The 17,238-nt window shown below is 38.6% G+C and overlaps 2 protein-coding genes across 8 annotated transcripts in view; both read left to right on the plus strand.

Annotated features, from left to right (window-relative positions):
• dixdc1b (DIX domain containing 1b) overlaps positions 1–6,159 on the plus strand; it is a 29,845-nt gene extending 23,686 nt beyond the window's left edge. For all 5 annotated transcript variants that reach the window (XM_036588089.1, XM_036588091.1, XM_036588088.1 and 2 more), the window contains 7 exons: positions 71–145; positions 915–1,076; positions 1,202–1,268; positions 2,793–2,901; positions 3,045–3,153; positions 3,410–3,489; positions 4,504–6,159. In XM_036588089.1, coding sequence (XP_036443982.1) covers positions 71–145; positions 915–1,076; positions 1,202–1,268; positions 2,793–2,901; positions 3,045–3,153; positions 3,410–3,489; positions 4,504–4,510 — 609 coding nt within the window. In that variant the 3' untranslated portion in view covers positions 4,511–6,159. The remainder of the gene's footprint in view (positions 1–70; positions 146–914; positions 1,077–1,201; positions 1,269–2,792; positions 2,902–3,044; positions 3,154–3,409; positions 3,490–4,503) is intronic.
• A 382-nt stretch (positions 6,160–6,541) lies between these two features.
• The window catches only part of ddx10 (DEAD (Asp-Glu-Ala-Asp) box polypeptide 10), a 32,671-nt gene continuing 21,974 nt past the window's right edge, over positions 6,542–17,238 (plus strand). The window contains exons 1-9 of one of the 3 annotated variants that reach the window (XM_036588261.1): positions 6,542–6,826; positions 8,067–8,127; positions 8,220–8,350; positions 8,535–8,693; positions 8,828–8,948; positions 9,893–10,082; positions 10,343–10,469; positions 11,678–11,840; positions 12,705–12,789. In XM_036588261.1, coding sequence (XP_036444154.1) covers positions 6,650–6,826; positions 8,067–8,127; positions 8,220–8,350; positions 8,535–8,693; positions 8,828–8,948; positions 9,893–10,082; positions 10,343–10,469; positions 11,678–11,840; positions 12,705–12,789 — 1,214 coding nt within the window. In that variant the 5' untranslated portion in view covers positions 6,542–6,649. The remainder of the gene's footprint in view (positions 6,827–8,066; positions 8,128–8,219; positions 8,351–8,534; positions 8,694–8,827; positions 8,949–9,892; positions 10,083–10,342; positions 10,470–11,677; positions 11,841–12,704; positions 12,790–17,238) is intronic. The other 2 variants (XR_005008229.1, XR_005008228.1) reach the window with 2 other exon arrangements.

Genomic DNA, 17,238 nt, shown 5'->3' on the forward strand with positions numbered 1-17,238 from the left:
GCAACTAAAATACATTTTCTGCCTGTAATTATATGCAATAAAGAGCTTTTATTTTCATCCTTTGTTTTAGCTTCCTGGCGCTCAAAGCAATGGTTACTCTCACCCAGCAGCCTCAGAGCACAGTACAACACAATCACACAAAGGAGTAAGTAGCTGTCTTTTCCTCTTCTCTTAATGAGTTCAGCCATCAAAGGATCAAAGAGTTGAATTTTGTTGCATTTAAATTTCATTTAATAATAATTCATTTAATAATCTTCAAAGATATAACAAAACTGTTGTAAATATGAATAATTAAGCAGGACCAGCTCTGACAAATGTGCTTATTTACTTTTTCAATAGTTAAGCTCCACGTGCTTCAGAGGGCAAAAATGTAAACTCAAACATTCACCCATGATATTATTACCAAGGGGTAAAGTTGTGTGTTGAGGGACACATATGGCTTCTTTACAGTAGGTGTGTGTGTTGTAGGGCTAGCCCAAACAAGTTGTTCATTATATTGTTAATGAAGTCTCTGTTTAGTATTCGGAAGCTTTGTCTTATTTTCTTGGAGGCATTTCATCAGCAACTGTCTTTAGAAATTACAGGTATTGCTAAAGTACATTGAATGTTAAAAATAAATAGCTGGTTTACATTATAAATACATAATAAATTTGTGTTTGGTACATCATCTCTGAACGCGACAGAATGCACCACTTTCCATATGGCAGCAGAAGCTTAGAAGAGCAACTCAGCCTGCCTGTCATTTTTAACTGCAGTAACAAACGTTCTTAATTTTCATGTGAACATAGTTATTATTGTCTTTAAGGGTAATTTTGAGCATGAGTATTTTGTGTACACCAACAAATATTCAAATTGCTGTTGGGGCCAGTACTAATGGGTTTTGGTTGCGACAGTAAACCATGTGTTTCTGTCAGGCAGAGGAGCTGCAGTTGGTGCGAGATGCTCTGCGCAGCCTGAGGAACAGCTTTGCAGGTCACGACCCTCAACATCACACCCTGGACACGTTGGAGCAGGGCGTGGCCAGCCTTATGGACCGCCTCTACACACTGGACACACATCACAGGCAGGAGCGGAAGGTGGGGGATCAGCAATGTTTACACACACTGTGTACACAGTGCCTCATGACCCAGCCTGATAACGTCTTAATTAGTTCTGTCTCATAGAAAGCTGGACTTAGGGAAGTCTTTTTAACCCTTTGCAGGTGAGGGTGAAATCTCCAGGACACAAGGCCACTCACATAGACAGGGACTCCTGGCCTCCCAGTACCAGTAAGACTTTCTCTCATACACAGTGCTGTACCACTGACCTTGACTGACTGGGGAAGAAAGAAAATACAATGCTAATGAAGGAGTTAAGCTTTAGAATTACTTTTTATTTTTTATTTCAGCTTTTCATGACTGCCGAGTCAATGTTTCTAAAAGGTTTGCTCTGTAGGATGACTGGTATGGGTTCCTTCTGTTTCTGAAGCACAAATGGTACAGTGTAGGGCTGTCAAAATAAAAATTAAAATTTGAGTATTTGTTAAATGAAATATGCAGAATGTAGAAAATGTCTATTGGAATGCTTAAAGCAAACTGTGCTGCGTTTCCTAGTATGGCCTATTAGTTATTAACATTATCATATATGACAACTACCAAATGGAGGGAAGAGCATGTCATAGCTGACCGTAAATAAACAAAATAACAACAATTTTGGCTTCAATTAGAATTATTTGAAGGTATTAGAATTTTTGCAAACATTTAACAGCTTTTTAGCATTTGTCATTATGAATAAGACAACCTATTTATGAGTTGAATAATGCTAATAGGCAGAAATTGAATTGCTTTATATGGCAGAACATCCGAAGCAATATGTATGAATATAAGGTAGTGACTAAGCTGCTACACAGCCACTGCAGCCACCCGCACCAGTTACAGACTTTTACTTTCACTCCAATTGGTGTGCTCATATTTTCAGAACAGCCACGCTCTTTAGCTGATAATAATAATAATGATAGGATATCAGAGGCATGGGGATTTTATTAATGTCGTTACCTTTTTGACGGTCTTGTTGTGAGTCACGATCCCCAGGTTGACAATCACTGCTTTAAACACAGTGTGCTTTTCAGGAAGCTTGAAAGGTTATGCTGAGCACCACCTTGTGGAGATAGGAGACATAACATTGACTTAGATATTTAGCTTTTACTGCAGTTATGTATTCTACTTATTTTCTTAGTAGAGTATTTTTAAGCAATATATTTAAAATATGAATATATTCAAATATGTGACAAACAAACAAATGGAAACTTTGAATTTCTGATCCCATCTAATAGCCTTAGTTGCTACACACAAAAAGTAGCGAAGTTAGCTGCTTAGCTAAACACTGCCAAACACTATAGCCATCTATCCTGATTAGAGACTCTTTGCTACAACTCATTATGCATGTGTGTGCCTTCACATAGCCTCTCTGTGTTTTACCTCATAATGACAATGTGATACTATTTGTGTGGGAGATATCTTATGGAAAAGTCATTCTCAAGAATGTTATCAAAATTAAAGTCTATTAAAGTCTACTTTTTTCTCCAGCAACCATCTTACACAAACACCTTTTGTGTATGCTTGATATTTATGCTGAGCATACCCTTGTAGATATGAGACATTTTTTGCATCTAAAAAATATATTTTGAATGTATAGTTTGAATGTATTCAAATATTTGAAAAACAAGGAGAAAACATGAAGTTAATTTCTGAGACAGGCTGACAGACCTATCAGAATGAAAGTCATGCCTCTGTTATCTGTGTGCTTTGCTGCAGAAATGTCCCACTCTCACAGCAGCCCTGTGCTCAACTCTTCAGCCTGCACCAAGGTCCTCTACTTCACAGACCGTTCTCTCACCCCCTTCATGATCAACATCCCGAAGAGGTCGGTTTATCACTGCATTTTGTGACACATTTTTTTCTTTATATCTAGATTAAAAGCCAATACTATCAAATCATATATTTAATGTTGTTTCAGCATGTGATAGTTGTAATATATTAATTTGTATGTGTATGTGGTGGTGTCAGGTTAGGAGAAGTTACCCTTCGGGACTTCAAGGCGGCTATAGATCGAGAGGGCAGTTACAGGTATCATTTTAAAGCCCTGGACCCTGAATTTGGCACTGTGAAAGAGGAGGTATGCTGATGTCACTTCATTCATCATTCACAGCAGTTCTTTACACTTGAGCCTCATGCTGTTGACACTGTAGTTTTAAGTTGTCTTAATTTGTCTACTTCATCAACATAGTCCAAACTGTAAAAAAGCTGATTGCTTGACTGTTTTGCTGTGATAGCAGTGATGTAGCAAACATTGCAAAAAGGATTGCTGTTCAGTAGCACAGTGCAATGAAGCAGTGAATGAATTGTGAGGGCTGACTGCTTGCTTTTTGTAGGTATTCCAGGATGAAGCAGTAGTGCCAGGCTGGGAAGGCAAGATTGTGGCCTGGGTGGAGGAGGATCATGGGGAGGGGAGGTAAGGCGCATAAACATGCCTCTGTAAAAAAAGAAAAATGCACACAAATATCTTTGTATATTGAAAGAAGAAAGGCCATGTAAACATTTTTAACAGGAGGTTGTATTGCTGCATAATTGACAAACCAGAGTACTGTTGACAGTACATAGTAGCTTGGTTTATTGATTGGTCATTTTGCCAAGTGCACTTACTGCATACAATGGCCTCAAATAATATTTTGGACGTTTGCGCCATACCTAAAAATGTATTTTGTTCATTGTGCTAGGCAACGCAAGGTCAAACCAAGTTCAGTTTATTTTAAACAGACTATTCCTGTAATTTTCTTTTTGGCAACATAGTCTTTGAAAAGGTGGCTGGCGAGTTTTAGATTATTGTTTGAGTGGTTTGCGGGCTTATGCAGGTTTGCATTCAAAATGCCTTTGTATACTTTATGATCCCATCAATGAGCGCAAGCTCACCAACACCATTATAAGAGAAATAGCCCGAGACTTTGACGTTTCCACCTCTGTGCTTTACAGTATGCTTGGTTGGATTTTTTTTTTCCAGGCTTTCTCCACACAAGAGTCTATGATCAGTTACATGTTGTGTTAATAGGGTTACGGTTAGTGTTTTTCTCTGGAACAAATATCATTTTGTTAAATATTGTATGAAGTAACATAAATAACTTAATTAAAGTTTACCAGTGTTTGAATGGTTTAATTGCCCAAGTACTTTTGGGAGGCACTGGTAGGTACACTTGCTAGGAATATAATTACTGATTTTAGCCCAGCTGTTGTCATCCTCTACCGCAGAATAGTCCACCAACTAAAATATCTAACCAACAGTGGTCCTGTGGTGAGAAACTGGCCATTTTAAAGGGCTAGAGGATAACTAACACAAACTGTGCGTGATAAAAAGTGATCAACAATAAGGTGATAAAGTGGCCCATACATGTACCATTATTGGCACACCAGTGTACTGTACTGTTTAATGTCTTCATACCAGCTTACACTCTCTTTGTTTCTCTCCTCACAGGATCTAATTGGATGCCTGAGGAAAGGGAGGCACACTGGGATTTGATGGAGATGTGAAAAGATGTTGGAACTGTGCCAAACTGCCAAAATGAATGTGCTTGTGTCAGATGTACAGATGCTGAGCTCTCTGAGCTAAATATCTCTGTTCAGTGTACCTTGGCCTTTACTGTGTGTGTCAAGGAAGAGCAGGACTAGAGAAAGGAACCAGGGGAGTAATTACGTGGCAAGAAGTCCTCCGTCTCCTCTGTTCTGTGTCTTTATATCAGCAAAAAGACTTTGCCACTTGCCGGTGGCTAAGCAGAGGAGCCTCTCCCAAACCGATTGCCATAGTACAGACATCCATTCCCAGCTGACACTTTCAGAACAGCTTGTCAAACAAGTGTTTCACTGTGACTACAGGAACCTTTTGTTTGGAATTACGAAGAGCTTTATGTCTTAGGGTTCCTATTTTACGAATGGGAACTGCCAGAGTTTTGATATGCTACTTTTTTTTGTTGTTGTTGCAGTGGAAAGAGATTAAACGATTTACGAACAGCTATGTGTGTGGTATCACAAGGTGTAGAGTAAGTGAGCAGAATGTTGTGGATGTTTGGAAAAATTATAAGAGGGATTGTGCAGTGTGCCTCTGCCTTGATATATGACTTCTTTTTTTTAAGATTCAGTTGATATTATGATTATCGACACTGTAGACGTATTATAGGAGTTATCAAGTACACCCAGCTGCCTCCAGCACAAAAGCATTGAAGGATTACTACAAATAATGTGATGTCAGCTGAACCTGTAATCCTAGCATTTGAAGTTGCATGTAAGGTTGAGGGTTTTTGATGCCTTCAGTGAAGGCCAGGCCCCTAACAGCAGTTTGTCTCTCTTACTGTTTGTCAATTAACTTTGGTCGGGTTGTCTGGACCATTATTTCATAAACACTTGTACTCAATATTGGGTCGGGTTCTCTTAGTGTCTTTCTAACTCAACAATTGATTATGAATAGCTTTATGTCTGTAGTTTCAATGCACATTTCAGGCACTGTGAGTTTACAGGACCAAAATGACTTCGTAGTAACCTTTAGAAGACAACATTCAGTTGTTTCCTGATAAATTTTGTGAATTGAGATGTCCTCAAGGCACAAATAAAGTATAAAATTTCAGTACTTCTGACTTACGTTAGGCAGTGAACAAAGCAGAGATCTGTAGCGCAGTCTGTGATCATTAGCACAAAGCATTTAACTTTGCTGAAGTCATTTCTGATTCGTATTTTTAAGTTATGTATATATGAGTATCTGTTGAGAACTGTAGCACTGCAGCATTGATTTGAAAACCACAGTCAGTGGAGTTTACAGAGAAGAACTGGGGTGTGCCTGCACTGTACTGTACCTTAACTGGAGAAAGGTTATGAAAATGAGATTTGAGTGTTGCTTTTTTTAAATATGTATTTAAAATTTGTTTTTGTTTTTTTTTCAGAAAGAGGCATGTGGCTTTTATTTTATCAGTGTTCTATGAATTCTGAACAATGTCTTAAAGAAGTGCTTGCTTTCATGAACAATGTGCTCATGACCTAATGTACTGTTCAATATTGCGCTTGAAACCTCAGCGGTGTCACTTTCCCTGCTAGTGACTACAAGGATTGAATTGTTATTTGTTTGGCAAATAAACAATTTGAATATAAACATGTTTGCATGATTTTGTTGTGTACACTCCATCACAGTCAGCAAATTAGATATTTTGGTCAACTCAACAGCAACACATTTGTGGCATATAATCAAATATTTTTTTAAATGATTATAATCAAGAGTATTAAAGTAAAGGACATTTTGGCTATAAATATCCATATATGTGAAAGAGCGCCCTGTAATCGATCTAGCAGTTATACAATAAACTCCAAGCCCACTTTTTCAGACCTTATGGGGCGACTTTTATCTTTTGTGACGTAAGTTCTCGGGTTGTGATGATTCGGTCCTACTAAGTTGAGAAGTGGTGAAGCGGTTGTGGTAGACTACGCAAAGGGGTGTTTTACTCCAGTCCGATAGGGGGCGGCAACGTGCTGTGAGTCTCCATGCAGCTCGGAGTTCACGAGGAAGACAATGTGCGTTCCACACGTTGTTCGCTGTGAAGAGTGTTATGCTGTTGTGTGTTTAAGGACGTTACGAAAAAATGCGTATTAAAAAGGGAAAAGAGAAGAAAACAAACGACGAAGACCCAGTTAGGAATTTTGAGAAGTGGAAAAAGAAGCATGACAAAACCAAAAAACGAACTACGCGGCCCAAAAAGAAACGCGAGTGGGAGATAGAAAGAGAAAACATAGAGAAGCTGGTGGGCAAATACGGACAGGCAAGTAGATCTAATCCACTTATGAATCTGTTACTGTTTAATATGTCACCGCTGCACTTCACTAGTGTACTACTTTATCAGTCTGTTACTGTGTTATTGTCACTACTGTACTTACAACTATACTACTTTATCATAGTGTCACTACTGTACTTATTACTATACTACCTTATCATAGTGTCACTACTGTACTTAATACTGTACTACCTTATCATAGTGTCACTACTGTACTTAATACTATACTACTTTATCATAGTGTCACTACTGTACTTACTACTATACTACCTTATCATAGTGTCACTACTGTACTTATTACTATACTACCTTATCATAGTGTCACTACTGTACTTACAACTATACTACCTTATCATAGTGTCAGTACTGTACGTATTACTGTACTACTTTATCATAGTGTCACTACTGTACTTACTACTATACTACCTTATCATAGTGTCAGTACTGTACTTATTACTGTACTACTTTATCATAGTGTCACTACTGTACTTAGTACTATACTACCTTATCATAGTGTCAGTACTGTACTTATTACTATACTACTTTATCATAGTGTCACTACTGTACTTACTACTATACTACCTTATCATAGTGTCAGTACTGTATTTGTTACTGTACTACTTTATCAAGGTATTACTGTATTACTGAACTACTGCACTTACTCTACTACTGTATTACTCTATCACTGCTGCACATTCTATTACGGTTACTCTGTTACTGCTGCACTCACTCCACTACTGTATCACTATGTTAGTCTGTGACTCTATCATTGCTGCGCTTCATATATTTCTCTGTTTCTCTTTTTTCTCTGTTGCTGTTTTTCTAATGCTCTAATACTCGATTTCTGTTGTCTGTTCCACTGCCTTGTGTTATTGAAGAGCTGTGTTTGCTTTTGCGCTCATTTTTTGTGTTGGTGGTGTTTTATTATTTTTTTTTAACTGATCTTTATATTTTGTGTAACTAGTCACGTTGAAGACTAAATTTGTTGCTGAAATCAACTTTTCAAGTAAACTGAAAATAAAATGACCCATTTGAAACGTATCATAAGCTTCTTTTCCGCTATTCTCTATTCCTTTGTGGGTCTCCACAAGAATAAGAACAACTAAATAACACATTAGCCAATGATAATAGATCATCCACTTTTGTTATCTGTTCAAATAAAAGCTGCTTATTTTTCGCTTCACGTCACTCAAAAAATGAACTGAAATCCGTTTTTTCTGTCTCACAGATAAATCCAAAAGAGGTAGTGAGGTTCTCAGACTTTCCACTCTCAAAGAAGACGCTGAAAGGTATCATTTTATCCTTAAATTTTCTGTATAGAATAAAAATTATACAGATATATACAGGCAGTATGGAAATGTGCTTGTTCTGTTTTCTTCAGGTCTACTTGAGTCTCAGTATCGGCAGCCCACAGAGATCCAAAAACAGACCATTGGCTTTGCTCTGCAAGGAAAAGATGTTCTGGGTGCTGCAAAAACTGGTTCTGGAAAAACTTTGGCTTTTCTCATTCCGGTGAGTAATCACTACTGAAGCAAAGATAACAGCAGCAACATAGTGGGTCACATCCACTGCAGCAGTTCAATATGAAGAAGCCTCAGGCTCTGTCTGTGCATCATGCTGCTGAGAAGCTACAACATCAGTTTAGTCCAGGTGCTGCAGTATCTTACACCCTTTGTTGTATGACAATTTCATCTAGGTCTTGGAGTGTTTATACCGTCAGCAGTGGACAGCAGTGGATGGTCTTGGTGCTCTTATTATCTCTCCCACTCGAGAGCTAGCATACCAGACATTTGAGGTGCTGAGGAAAGTGGGCAAGAACCATGATTTCTCAGCTGGTCTTGTAATTGGTGGAAAGGTATGTCTTTGGTTCAGCGTTCTCTATTTGTGATCGATGTATATTCATTTCCCCGTTTACTTTGGTCTGTAAAACTCATAAAGAAACCTGATGGAGTATATTTCATGAGCAGCTTGCTTTGTGTCTGGTTCCAGGACCTGAAGGATGAGTCGCTGAAGATTCACCGTACTAATATAATCATCTGCACACCAGGGCGTCTGCTGCAGCACATGGACGAAAATTCCTCCTTTCATGCCTCAGACCTGCACATGCTTGGTAAATATTGTAGGCACCTACTTAGTGTCACAAGCAAATTAGTGATCAAAGTATGATTCTGAGGGGATTAGTTTTAAATGGGAAGGTGGGATAACGTCAGTATTACCAGTGTTTCTCAGTGATTTCAGTCTTGTCTGAATCTGCCATGGTAGTACTTTTTATGGACTGCACACTCCGGTGTCATTAAAGATTCTGGGTGCTTTTGCTTTAAACCGTAGAAATAACCCTACTTATATAAATCCCCTACAAGTTGCCATATTCCATCACATCCTGTGGGTAAGAAGTCTTCATGTTTTTGAACTCTTGAATGTGGAGGCATGTGATGAAGCATTTACTTCTATTCACTGTCCAAATCAAGCCAGGGTATACTGTCCTACCACAAGTGTACCACCCAAGCATTAGAACATTTCTTAAACATTAAAAAAGTTGACTGTTGTCTGTAAATTACCCAAGCTTGTGACAATGGTAAGGACAAGTAGATGGATAGAGTAGAGTGAAATAATGAATAAATCAAATGTCTAGATGTGTTTTCTACTTTTAAACAGCCAAGCATATTGTGGAACTCTTGCTTAGATGACAGTGTGTGATTTAAGTTGGCGCTCCCATCACTTTAATTTATACCAAGATTTCTTAACCAGTGTGAATCATTCTCAAACATTATAGACATCCTGTGCTAAAATGACATTACTTCATGTAACAATGTAAAACCAGTGTCTGGATGGTGCTGAAGTCTGTAACTTAGTTTAAAAACCATACACTTTCTTGATTACATTAACAGACCAAAACTGAACTGCAAGAGTTCAGTAATACTGCTAAAAGCTTGTCTTATACACAGAGCAAGTCATTTGTTTTCATTTAGATGAAATGTCCCTTAGTTAGGCTATGAAAGAAAGCTACCTTGTGTATATTAAAACTGTTATATGTATGTCTGTTTCCTTTGACAGTGTTGGATGAAGCAGACAGAATTTTGGATATGGGCTTTGCTGACACACTCAATGCCATCATAGAGAACCTTCCCAGAACCAGACAGACGCTGCTCTTCTCCGCCACACAAACCAAATCTGTGAAGGACCTGGCCAGACTCAGCCTGAAGAACCCTGAGTATGTCTGGGTTCACGAGCAGGCTAAATTCAGGTAGGACCACCACACTACTGTTCCCTACGGGCTTGGTAGGACTTGCTCTTTAATTTTAGATAATAGTTCTACTTCCGTCTAGGGCTGGAGGGCATGTCTCTGGTCCTGTGGGGTGTTGTGTAGTTTATTGTTGTCCTTGCTCCTGAGATCTGGTCATAAATCACTGCAGGAGGCACTTTATTGCCGAGAGTTCTGTTTTTTCTGTGTGATGTTGAGAATTGTTGAAAGTGAATTTCTGTTTCTGTTGATGTTCTTTTCAGCACTCCTGCTACTCTGGAACAGAGCTATGTGGTGTGTGAGCTGCATCAGAAGGTCAACATGCTCTTCTCATTTTTGAGGAGTCATCTGCAGAAAAAGATTATTGTCTTTTTCGCTTGCTGCAAAGAGGTAGCTGTTCACATGTCTCTTGCTTTTTTGCGTCAGCATTTGAAGTTGTATGTTTACGTGTTGACCAATTATAGTTACAGGGAAATTGTGACTACAGTCGTCATTTCCCATTGAACATCTGGTATATTAAGTGCTTAGCTACATGACTTCTAATCCCTGCATGAAACCTAAGCCGTTTCAGCACATTTTACATCTGCCTTACACTATACTGAGAGTCTATCTACTAGGTTCTTATATCTGACACTCTGTATATATTGAGCACTGTTGCTAATCCACCCTTTTTCTGTTTGGTTTTTTATTTTAACAATTTTTGATAGACTTCTGGCATTAGTCATTAGTTATTACGTTAGTTATTATTGTGCTATTACTTAGAAATCTCTGTTTTGTCTGATCTGAGTATTTCTCTTTAATCTAAATTCTTTAAATTGTTTGTGCTGTCTAGGTGCATTAATTTCCCTTTTGAGTCCTGGTTCCTCTCATTGTTTTTTCCTCATGCTCTTAAGTAGGGCTCAGACTCATTTTCTGCAAACCAAGGCGTTAATTTCCAATTCTTTTCAATGGGATAGAAATTCTTTGCTCGCTGTGTTTTTACACACTGGCCACTTCATGTTTTATGCATCCTGCATGACCATTTTTATGTAGATTGCTCCAGTTGACTTGAGTTAAAAATAAGTTTAACTTGAAGTGCTTAAGTGTCCTAGTACTGCTGTCTAGCAGAGTTGAAGAGGGTTTTTTTTCTACCCTGACCAATCACATCAAAGGAAAGGCAGGCCTTTAATGACAGTTGTAATAGAAGAGAGAATGCTGAGTTTGCCTGTGTGATTTCACAGATCAAAGTCATGACGTGAACAAAAAGCAACTTTTTAAGGCTATTTTTTTGGCTAGTTAACAGTAGTAGTTAAATTTTCTGCTCACATGTATTAAAACGATCAGCTGTCAGAGCTGATTGACGTTTGTGGAGCTGTTGGTGCTGGAAGCAGCATTCTAAAAGTGCAGTGTGAACCCCCAAGAAAAGTGTAACCTGCAGCTTGTTCATTAGGAATTTGAACGCGGGTTTCTGTAAAGTTGCTTTGTAACAACATCTGTTGTAAAAACTGCTATGTAAATAAAAATGAGTTGAACTGAATTGCACTGCATTAATAATATCAGCCACCAGCTTCTTCTTTGGTCAGTGAGTGTGACCCTGTGTGTCTGTGCATTTTCTCCAGGTGCAGTACCTGTTCCGTGTGTTCTGTCGACTGCGACCGGGTATCTCAGTGCTTGCCCTGCATGGAAAGCAGCAGCAGATGAAGAGGGTGGAGGTCTATAACGACTTTGTCCGCAAGAAAGCTGCTGTGCTCTTTGCTACAGATATTGCTGCAAGAGGCCTCGGTAGCTAAAGCTCTTTCATCCATGTTCCATTTCTCTGCTGCCAAAACCTCATATCTTCAAAATATTAACTTGGCAGGAGAAGGAAAAACATTCTTAACATTCATTTTAGCTATTGATTAGTTAATTAGTTATTTAGCTATGTTTTATTCCAAAAAAAGTTGGGACAGTATGACAAATGGAAAAAAAACAGCAAAAAGCAGTGATTTGGAAATCCATATTGAACTGTAGTTGCAAAGACAAGATATTAAATGTTTCACCTTATTAACTTTGTTTTTTTTGTAAATGTATGCTCATTCTGAAATTAATGCCTACAACTTATTCCAAAAAAAGTTGGGGCAGGGACTATTTAATCCATGCTTATTTCAGTATAACAATAGCAAGAATCATTCTGCATGTGTTACAACAACATGGCTGTGTAATTAGAGGGTGCGACTGGCCTGCCTGCTGTCCAGACAGTTGAGAACTTTGAAAACATGTGGTGCTTTATTAAGCAGAATGGCAAAAAATGGTGTAACACAGCAGTGAACATGCTCTTGTCTCAACCTTTGCAGTTTTTGAGTTGTTTCCAGTTTAAAACATGTCAAAGCGAATTCACTCATTACTGACTCACTTATTTTGGAAATGAGGTTTACCGTTTTTGTCCAATTCTATTGGTCTAGTATTTATTAATTTTTACACAGTGTGAAAGGCAGATGTCTTTAGCAAATTGTGTAAACAATGACAAAAAAAAAGTTGATTTTGATATGGCTGCAATGATGAGCATTCAGCTGCAGTAGAGAGGTCTAAGACCTTGCTTTTCAAATGAATTTTAGTGGTTTGTGTTTTGGTAAGTTGTTAATCAGGGTTTAATGCTTCTATTTGTAGATTTTCCTGCTGTGAACTGGGTGGTGCAGTTTGACTGTCCAGAGGATGCCAACACGTACATCCACAGAGTGGGGAGGACAGCCAGGTACTGTACATACAGGCTTGTTGCATTTAGTCATGTGCTGATATTAACAAACCTTAAAGGAGCCCCAGTAGATGGCAGTGTTGTTCATTTCTTTATAATCCCAGTTCAGCGGCGTCTTCAGTGCTGGTCTGTATTTGTCCTGTGTACAGTACCACAGCTACAGTCAGTAATGACTCAGTTCTGCAGATGCTGTACCTTTAATGTTTATACTCTGTCACCTAGGGCACGGCTGTTTTATTTGTGCTACAGAAAGAAAAAAATACCTATAATCTGGGTATGTCTCACATAATGTCCCACAAAAAGGAAAAGGAAAACTTTTTTTTTTAACATGAACTTCTTGTTTCAAGTCCTGCCACAGTATCTTATTGAGTTTAGATCTAGATTTGGAGTAGGCACTCCCAGACTCTCATTTTGCTTATGTTAAGCCTGATGGACCTAGTTTTGCATTGTGGATTCTTATCTTGATGCATGACCTAAATATACTTCATCTTCTGCTTGGATTGTCAAATTGTCTCCATAAGAATCTTCTGAAACAAAACACATTTCACGACTCTTTTAATTATGGCAGGTTGGCCAGGTCCTGACAGTATCCTCATACAATCACATTACTACTATCATGTTTGACTGGTGGTGCTGTAGTGTTCCTAGTATCCAATACTGTATTTACGTAGTGCTCGACATAGCAAGGCTCGTGTCATTGTACATATCTGTCCACAGAACACTCCCTAAGTGCTTGAGAATTATCCAAGTGCTTCTTGGGAAAAGTTAGTGTAAGTAAATTTGAGACAAACATTTGTTATTGTTGGTCAGAAGTGCTTTCTATCTTGGTACTCACCCATGAAAACCCGTATTTGCCCATCAGTCTCTTTGTAGTTGTAGAGGGACTCATCTTAGCTGAGGCAAGAGAATCCTGCAGTTCTTTGGAAGTTGTTTTATGTATTTATTTTTGTTAATCCTTTGTGACTTTTTGGCTGCTTTTACACTGTGTCCTTGGAGAAATTTTGGCAGGCAGGCCACTACTGAGAAGATGCACTGCTGTTCCAAGTGTTCTTCATTTTGTGATTGTGACTCTCACTTGTTCCTTGGAGTCTCCGAGCCTTCAAAATGGAATATAAATGTAACCCTTTCCAACTTGCAACCACTTCCAATTTTCTTTTTACCTTGTGCTGGCTGTGGTCAATAGGGATGCACTGATATGGGAATTGTGTGCCGATGCCGATTTCTGAAATTTTTCATGTACGTATCTGCTAATGCTGTTATGTAAACATTTATAATATGTAAAAGTTAGGTCTATAACCACCTAGATTAGCTTTACAGCGAAATGTAACATTTATGCCTGTAGGATTGCAAATGCAGTAAAAGGAATAGCTAAACTTTCTGCTTTTCCAAAGTTCACTAAATACATCAAATATCGGTTTAAAATATTAATAAAATCTAAACAGCAGATCTAAACATCTGTCTGATTATTTTATAAGCAAATATCTTCTGATACTGATATGATTCTGATATCATTGTGCTTCACTAATTTTCATCATCTGGTTTTAATTGTCCCTGTATGTGAGCTGGTTTTAGTTGGAGCAGTGACTTTTTCACACAAGGCCATTGATGTTGGATAACAATATGAAAGGTTAAAAAACTTTTTTACGTTTGTCTCGAAGTGTAGGTTTTGTATGAGGGACTAAATCATTCAGTGTTTAAAAAGCGCAGTAATAGTGACAACCAAGAAGGAATCAAATACTATTTCACAGCTCTGCATAGTGAGTAAAGTTAACATTTTATAATCATGACTTCTTTCCTGTCTCTCTCGTGGTGAGTGGTAGAAACGTGGTAGAGTGGAGTTTTGTCAGTGGCCAAAGCCCTAATATAGCGCAGACAGAGCCATTTAGCGTTGGATAAGTTTAGATCTTAACATTTCTGAAGCAGGAGCTCTCATCTCCGTCTGTCCCAGTAAGTGGCAATGAGGTATGTGGCCAAAGCCATAGTAGTGTGCAGGTAGATTTATTAGGTAGGAATGTAACAATACAACGTATTGAATTTCAGGTTGTTGTGTAGTGTTTTTGTGTTATAACTGGCATATTAACTTGGAACTAAAATAGTAGCTTATAGGGAGAAGCACAGCTTTTGTTTCAAACATGGTACTTTTACAATACTGAAAATTAAAAAAGGAAACATTGGCATATTAATGTACAGCACATTTTCAGCCACTCCTTACTTTTGCTCCAATGAAAAATGTATTAGGTCTTGATGCAACTTGATGTATTCTTGATGTATTGTATTGAATCAAGTTCTGATTTTTGTGAATTATGCACTCTTACCATTTGGTGTTGGATAACTTTATTTAATGAAATGAAATAATATTACTTAAAAGTTTACTTAAAACAAAACTTGTATTCAGAACCAAAACAACAACTTTTTCTTGAAAACAACTCTGTGGTTTGACTTCACACGGTGTGCTGTGCTCCGGATGCTAAACAGAGCTCCTAATCACAGCATTGTTTGATCTGAGATGTTGATCTTTGTATCATGTTCTGGTTGAAGACTTGAAATCACTCCATGAAAAACTGTAAGACGTCATTAAGGGCCAGTTTTTTTACAGCACTGTATGTTGATTGAGGTTAGTGTTTTCTGAGTGTGATCTCCTGTCTTTATCCCAGTAAGTTACAGTGAGTATCAGAATATTTTGAATGCATTGCCAGTGGCCAAAGCCCTAGTGTTTAGGCAGAGCACCTGCTGTAGCTGTGATTGTGTGCGTGTGGAGCCTGACTGAGCTTGTTCAGGCCCTCTGGCTGAAGACAAGTCTCTACTCCACTGCTCTTTTCTACTGATACTGTTTCCCTCACTGCTCAGAGCAACATGGCGGCCGCACCTGCCTGCTGTTCAGCTGCAAGTCTCCCTGTGTGGCTCTCTGGTTGCTCGCATGGTTCTTGTGGCTGGCCTGACGAGCGTCAGCACGCTCAGCCTGTCTCTTCTGTGTCAGGCTCAACAGGAATCAGCATGCTCCACTCGTCGCTTTTACACATCAGCGCCTCCGCTCCAGCGCTCATGGGCTTTAATAAGCCTCTTATTCAAGACCAGCCTAGGCTTACCAAAACTAAGCCAGCCTTTTGTTGACAGCCTGGTTTTTGAAAGGGGTGTAATAGCAGAATTAGCATCAAAAAGCTGTGCTGTGCATGTGCTCTGTCCATCAACTAATTGCGTTTATGTATTTATCTGTTGAATGTTTGCAAATGAATTATGGTTTAAGTCAATGTAAATTGGAAGCAATAACACACATTCCTTCTGTCAAGTGACCTGTCTGAGTGAAATAAGCTATTAGTAAGGGTCTCTGAGCTAGCTGAGCATTTTCTTGTGATGATAACTGGGGGAGGTGGAAGGTGGTATAACAACATGATATTGTTGGTTAATATTATATTTCCCTGCCCACTGGTGCACAGTGATGTAATCAAGACATTGTAGAGACAGGCAAAAGTCATTCAGACAGTTTAAAATTTACAGTTTAAAATTACTTTAAAACAAAAAGTTTGTCTTTTAAATGATATAATGTGATGAACATGACCTGCCGCACACATGTACAAGCTAAATAAGGTCAGTTTTGATTTCAGGTCGACTTTAAAACTAGATATTTCTGCAAATCGAAGTTCAGACCATGAAGCTGGTGAATATCTGTGTAAGTTTTAAACAGTTCTAATTTTCTAAATGTTTGGAGAGTGCTAAAGAGCAAGACAGAGGAGCCAAAGAACACTTCTGTCTGGGTTCACTTTGAAATTTGTAAAGATAATTCCAAGAAAGTGGAATATAAAAAAAAACTTACTTGCCCTGTCACTTACAGTACAATGTTAAAACTGTACTGTAAGTCTTGGGGATTTGGAGACATCCTTGGTAGAAATGTGTAATTGCACACAACATGCAGACGAGTATTTTCTAACGTTGTTTGTGACGAGTCTGGATTTGGCGAATGCCAGGAGAACGTTACCTGCCTGACTGCATTGTGCCAAGTGTAAAGTTTGGTGGAGGAGGGATAATGCTGTAGGGTTGTTTTTTGGGGATTGGCTGAGGCCCCTTAGTTCCAGTGAAGGGAAATCTTAATGCTTCAGCATACCAAGACATTTTGGACAATTCTATGCTTCCAACTTTGTGGGAACAGTTTTGGGAAGGCCCTTTTCTGTTCTGCTGTTTTACCTGAAAAGGGGTGGATCAACTCCATATTAATGCCTATGGATTTAGAAAGGGATGTCATAAAAGCTCCTGTAGGAATAATGTGTAGGTGTCCCAGAACGTTTGCCCATTTAGTGTACCAGGGTTGGGAAACTGACACATGAGTATGAAAGGATAGCATTGCAACCTGAGTTGTGAAGCTACTGAGACCGATAACATACTAAACAGCTGTGTAGACATCAAATAAATCATTGGATCACAAAATGAAAGAGCAGTGGGACTTTGTGTAACAAG

This window comes from Colossoma macropomum, unplaced genomic scaffold (genome assembly GCF_904425465.1).
Source record: "Colossoma macropomum unplaced genomic scaffold, Colossoma_macropomum, whole genome shotgun sequence".
Classification (NCBI taxonomy): Eukaryota; Metazoa; Chordata; class Actinopteri; order Characiformes; family Serrasalmidae; genus Colossoma; species Colossoma macropomum.